We start from the raw sequence: 6,836 nt of genomic DNA, 5'->3' as shown, positions 1-6,836 counted from the left end.
TTAAAAAGTGTCTTAGTCCTGTTATTCTTCTGACAGCATAAACAGAACTGGCGTACATATCATCAAGATCTTATGTATAAAAAAAAAACAAATCAGAAAAATTTCCAGGGCATTGAAATAAAAAGTAACGGTAAGAAACCCCACATGGAAAATGGAATTACAATTCTATATTAATTTAAATTGAAATCTAAAAACAGCATTTTATTTATGTAAACACTAACTGCCACATGCATCTCCGTATAAACATCTGGAATGTGATGGTCTTATATTTCACAAATTAATTTATCTATATTCATTTTTTGTACAAATCATAAATAGTTATCTGAGGTTCATTTATAGAAATGTACTAAATCCTTGTCTTCTCATGACAGTACACAAAATTTTTCTTCACATCAAGGCATAATTTTTCTCCTCAACTTTTATCAACTCTGTACATAAACACTGGCCTAGTTCCAACATTGACCCAGTCACCAGCAGCAATGTGGCTTATCTACGTCAGAGAACAGATGCATGCTGGGGAATAATGGATTACCTCCATAAACCTTTCACTGAGAGTGTTAAATTGATAAAATCTCTTGATAGAAATAAACAAACAGGTAACAGGCCTCATTTTTAAGTTTCAAAAGGCTTTTATAATTTATTAAGCAACAATTATTTTTTTCATGTTCACTTCCTTTAACTTAAATTTCTTAAGCTATTACATGTTCAACTGTTTTTCATAACTGCATAACGTATTATTTGTGATTGATAATTGTATATAGATCTATTAAGTTGTCCATCTTATTAATATTTTCAGAGTCAGTCCACCATGTTTTCTGGCTCAGCGACATCGGTTATTTCTGTTTTGCATTTCATTACAACCATTGTTGGAGACCTCAACATCACCAATCTGATGTTGATTTACATGAACATGTGCGGCGAGGAATATCTCTGTTACGAATGGCCTGGAATGGTGGGGTACACGGTCAACCAATGTCATAGCAAGTGCCTGCCATGTTCTTGCAATGAAGATTGTTTCAAAAACGAGACATGTTGTCCTGATGTTTTCTTTATGCAAAGAAACCACCATGAAAATTTCATCTCACTCTTTCTCTACAGGTCGGCGCATGATGAAAGCTTGAATGATGTTCAATACGCAACTATAACTCAATGTCCATCATATGCTTATACAAACCAAAAGAAATTGTGTGAAATATCTTCGATTGAAAATCTAGATAGGTTATTTCCTGTGACATCTGTTAAATCAAACTTCACTTACAGAAACCGTATGTGTGCTGTCTGTCATGGTGAAAACGACTTGGATCTTGTTCGATGGTCCATAGGTTCGAGACACACGACAGCAAGCCGCGAGATATCCATGATAAATATGATATCGTCTTTTCAAACACTTGTCAACATTTCTAAAAAAGTAGACCACGTGTCTGTTTTATTTGTTCCCCCTGAAAATGTTTTATTACGTGTTTACAGTATAAAATCGTGGGAATATATCTCGGAGTCATGTCTTAGTGACGTAGACGTTGACATTAAGTATGCATGTAACGCTGCATATCTAAGACCCTATAGGAAATACAAAAATATTTTCTGCTTTGTTTGCGATTTTTACAACTATTTTAGGAGTCTTTCCTTTGGCAAGAATCTTATCGATACGTGTAAAAAAGAATTTGATTATTCAGATGATTTCCTATCATTAAAGCATGCTTGCTCAGAAAACCCACCGACCGTGTTCACATATCCCTTTAAGAACATTTATTGTTACATATGCAATACGTACGGTGACATTACAAAGAAGTGCAATGATTTTGACATGTCGTTGACTTGGCACATCAGCGAGGCCTTTGCTTTCTCTGTAAGTGAGTCGTTAATAAGTTTTAAGCGTTATTGGAAAAGACGATATCAGTTAAAAAACTTGCAGTTCGGACCAAAGAAAATATTGGAACAAATTGCTAATGTCAATTTAAATGATAAAATACGAAATGATGTCAATCAAACCACACATAACCTTACACTTATGGTTTTGAAATTAGCCGCTGTGTTCCCTGCAAAAATATACAATAAACACCTTCTCCCATCCACAATTCAAAATTTTACCCCTACGAATTGTGATAACGAACTGTCGTGTATATTTAACAGTCAGTGTGATTGTTGTCAGGATACAGCTTTTACCCGTCCAGTTTCTTGCCTTGAATATTTTGCCGATGGGATAAAAAATGAAAGAGCACCAATGGTTGTGCATGACTGTTCACATTCTATGTCCTTCTATTCTACCAAATTAAACCTCGTCCTACGACACCTTTGTATAAAAGATACCGGCACGTTTCAATCAATACCCGTTTTTTCTAATAATATCACATATAAAAATGTTTATTGCTTTTTATGTAATAGTAATTTCACAATAACAGATGAACAAATATTTATGGAAACCTACAAAGTTATTCTCCTGAATATTTTGTGTGATTTTACTTTACCATATTTTTATACGACAAATCTGTCAGATGTTCTAGAAATAGCTAAATCATTAAAATGTGATATACTTTTAGAAACTGAAAACATTTCATTGTGTGACAGTAAACAAAACAAAATTTCGCGATGTCTATCAGCGTTTTCCTATGAGGACGATGGAATCTGGTCATGCAACACAATTGTAAATATGAATTCTTTAACATGGATACAAAAATACTCATGGGACTTTTGTCTTGACTGTCAACCAGAAAAGCCAATTCCTTTAGATGTTGATCATTGTGCAGATTCAAGAAAAAAAGAAGCCTGCAATTTGCTTCCAACAGTAAGAAATCACCCATTAGTCTCGCCATACAAAAATATATACTGTAAAGTGTGTACTTTGAACTGTTCAAACTGTTTTAGTGGAATTACACGTGACTTTAAGCAATCGTGCGAGATTCCTAAAGGAATAGAATACAAAGACAAAAACGACAATTACAGAGACTTCTTTCTTCCAACATTTAAATCACAAGTAAACGAAGACATCAAAGGAATGTTACAAGAGGTAATTTGTTCGCTTTTTAATTAAAAAAAAAGAATAAAAATTATTATTTTGTTTAAGAGTGTATTCATATTTTCTTTTCCTTTTTAGCCAAAAGAGTTGGGGTGTTATCCTGGCAGAGTTTTATTTGACGGCAAATGTAAACTTCTACTTCCGGTTGCTCAGCGCTTGAACTACGTAGTAACTATTCTGGTTGATGTAAAAGTGACATCAATGGAAGGTCCGCCCGCTTGGACAGAATCATTACGGAATTCTGCAAAGTTATATTTTGAAACACATTTGGAGAAAAAAATAAGATTTTTTTTCTTTCTTCCCCTCAATGTTTTAGGACACGAGATTATTATGTTTTCATGTTACTTGCATATGGTAATACACTACAGCGATGCGTTTGATCGCGATGCGGTTAAAAAACATCTTCTAAAGATGTCTGAATCTGTTGAATTTTCTGGAGTCATTTCAAATGATACAAGATATGAGATAAAAGGAAAAGATTTGGTTACAACAAAATATGCCATTGAGGAAGCTTCACGGATTGAGATAAAGTGGTATAAAGATGAATATGAAAGATTCGTTAAACATGCATCAGATTTGTACGAAAGTAATTCAGTAACAATAGACATGCTACACGTATCTAATCTCCTATTTTGTCGCCATAAAACATTTCCCAATATCCTTAGTGAAGGTATTCTCTACAGTAAATTTGATATGACTCATATACCAACAAAACAATCGTACGGTATCGGCGAATTTGTTATATCTATAGATGATAGAGTAGGAATTTGTGAAGATAAAACTTCAGTATTTTTAAACCCTTTGAGTCAACTGCTTACTCTTTTGACAATAGTGTGTAATTGTTTCAGCGTGGTGTTTCTACCTCTTCTTTTATTGACTTACATAGCATTTCGTACCTTGCGAACTGTACCTGGGTTAATCTTAATGAATGTAGTAGTATCTTTGATCTGTACACAGATTATCTTCACCATTTCAAATTTGCTGGAGAGAGGTACACCAGATTGTATTTTTTTCGGAATTCTACTCCATTACTTTTGGCTTGCTCTTTCGTGCAGTCAGTTAACGTGTTGTCTACATATGTGTCAAGTATTTGCGTTCTCTAAAAGATGGCGTTCGTCAAATTCCAATAAAACATTTTACTCTTATGTTATATTTACATATACAGTTCCTTTTGCGCTCGTTGTATCATCCGTCTCATCTAATCTCTTTAGGAAAAACAATGTTGGGTACGGAATAAAGGTATGCTTCGTGGAAGATACTTACTCAAATCTTTTAACATTTGTAATTCCTGTGGCGGTATCTTGCATCTCAAGTTTGCTTTTATTTCTGAAAACTGTTGGATCTATCTTTTGTCGAACAAAAGTTCAGAAGTCCAAAGAGGATGTATCCTATGTTATCATTTCCCTTAAAATGTTTTCGGTAACTGGCGGTGTTTTCATATTCACAATTATTGATGCCTTCCTCCAACTATCAGCTTTTTCCTTTTTCACCTCGTTTTTGACTTCCTTGCAAGGAGTTTTTATTTTTTTTAGTTTCTTTACATCACGACATGTTCTCTCTTTATTTCAATCTTTATTTGAAAGACGACTGACAAGCAACCTGATTGAAGCTTCCATAAAAAATAACACAAAAAACTCAGCAGTTCAACAAAATGACAGGAGCAGCGATCAGTAAAATTTAAAAAATTGTAACTTCAACCTTATATTATACTGCCCAAGTCGGTCAATCCTTAATTTTTTCTCAAATCCTTCTCGTCTTGCGATTGGTCCTTCAATAGCAAAGTTATTTATTTATTTAACTATTTAATAATGGTTGATTATACTATTTCCATCGACTGTTTTGAAGATGTTATAAACGGTTACAAATGGTTTAAAGTAAGACAATCGTTTACGATTTTATTTAAATAACAATTTATGCGTGATTGTGTTACCATATGTGCATTATAAACATGATACACAAACATTGTGTTATAAAAGTTATAATAAGCAGTAACTGTGATCCATTTTTATAATTGTGCATGTTATTTGATTGAATTCAAAATTATCTTTTTTTAAATTATGCAAATCAGAAGTATGATATCAAGGTAGTATCCAAATTTTTGCCGTTAAAATGAAAATATTGTCTTTCCTTAACCATTTTTCTTGCTGAATTAAGATTGGTTTTTGACAGATGTAATGCTCTGATTTGGTCGAATTGCCTAGATATTAAATGGCATTGAAAGACACAGGGGATCTCAAAATAAATTCATTGGGTTGCTAAATCAAAGACGGAGACGATGTGTTTAAAATGTTTTTACGTTGTTTTCGTAACATGTATTCATTTTTTAATACAGAAACGTTTCAAATGCTTGAAAGTCATTTTAATGTTTTTTTAAAGTTTGAGTAATGGTAAAACCTTGGTGTTTCTTTGTTCCAGACAGATATACAACAATAAAACCGCATTTACTATTAAAACATACATGGTTTATCATGTATTGCAAATTTAATGCAAGGCCTCTCTCTAATTATCAACGGGATGTGTCTTCATGACCACCGATTTCAAATTACATCTAAGTGTGACATGTAACTTTTACATTGTAATGCAATATGTTTTCACTGTATAACGTATGTGTTTGTAAATTAAAAATGTTATATCTTATAATAAATTATCAATGGAGTTCGAATGTTCATTCCTCATGAAAAATAAGCGGCAAAATGTGTCTAGAATACTCGTTGTACCACGTTCTTTAAATTTAGATAACAAATTAACTTAAAATTGAAATTGTGCGATAACCTAATTAAAATCAATATGCAGGCACTCTTGTAACGAAAAAAATATTGTTTTTATAGTTGTAATGTTAAATTTCATCGTCAGTTACAACTAATAAGTGATTTAAGAAATGAAGATAATAATTTTTCTATTGATCGACGTATCAAAGAAAAAATTGACCGGAAAACTTCATCAATGCGCGTAGCGCATTGATGAAAAAGTTTTCCGGTCAATTTTTTCTTTGATACGTCGATCAATAGAAAAATTATTATCTTCATTTCTTATCATTTAATAAAACATTTTCAAATAAAAAAATGTTAAGTGTCATTGATCAAAAATGTAAATAATGTAAATGAAGCGGCGCGTATGAATACAAAACAACAACAGCAACAATATTCAAAATGGATTCGCCTTCAGCTGATGCAGAGCTACTGGGCTGAATTTAATGGATTAAACACAAATAGTGAGTTAAAATCTGAACCAGCTGAATTGGAAACGAAAGGAAAATACATGCGATAGCTTGTGATATCATTCACTGTGCAGAAAAACTCGTATTAAAACTAGTTTTCATGTGAGATCGCTGGAATATGCAACTGGACTTAACCATCCAAGGAAAAGCGATCGTGGACGAAAATAGCTGATATGCCGACAGAGAATAGTATGTATAAGCGACTTTTGTAAACTTTGTGGTAACTAGATAGCCAGTGATGCACTTAAATGGTATATCAGCCGCTTGGAATGCGCAGAAGGAGTTGATGCATCACTCATAGCTTTTCTTTACGACGCTTATTCTGATGACCGATCATCTACGTGTGTAAATGTAAAAATTATCGTTACCAAATTTGAACAGCAGTGTTACCGTGAAAGTTTATAGGCCTATATGTTCGTTATAATATTCCTGGAAAAGGAACAGCCAGCCTCGCTGTAAATGTTGATTGATCTCAAGCAGACGAAATCGTGAGAAGACGCTTAATTTTCTATTTCGTGAATCAAACAAAGTGTTTTGTTTATTTTTGAAGGTTAAACTTTCAAGTTTTTATATTCACAAGTTTGCATTTTGTTTACTGACAATAAA

The 6,836-nt window shown here is 33.0% G+C and overlaps 1 protein-coding gene across 1 annotated transcript; it reads left to right on the top strand.

The window, feature by feature from the left end:
• The first annotated feature begins 939 nt into the window (after positions 1 to 939).
• Positions 940 to 5,237, top strand: LOC136273312 (uncharacterized). The gene is made up of 4 exons (XM_066077739.1): positions 940 to 952; positions 1,215 to 1,314; positions 3,862 to 4,004; positions 4,488 to 5,237. Exons 1-4 carry the CDS (start codon positions 940 to 942, stop codon positions 4,685 to 4,687), a joined length of 456 nt encoding a protein of 151 aa, XP_065933811.1. The 3' UTR covers positions 4,688 to 5,237.
• The last annotated feature ends 1,599 nt before the right edge of the window (positions 5,238 to 6,836 follow it).

Source organism: Magallana gigas, chromosome 3, assembly GCF_963853765.1.
Source record: "Magallana gigas chromosome 3, xbMagGiga1.1, whole genome shotgun sequence".
NCBI lineage: Eukaryota > Metazoa > Mollusca > Bivalvia > Ostreida > Ostreidae > Magallana > Magallana gigas.
This window is presented reverse-complemented; position numbering and strand designations above follow the sequence as displayed.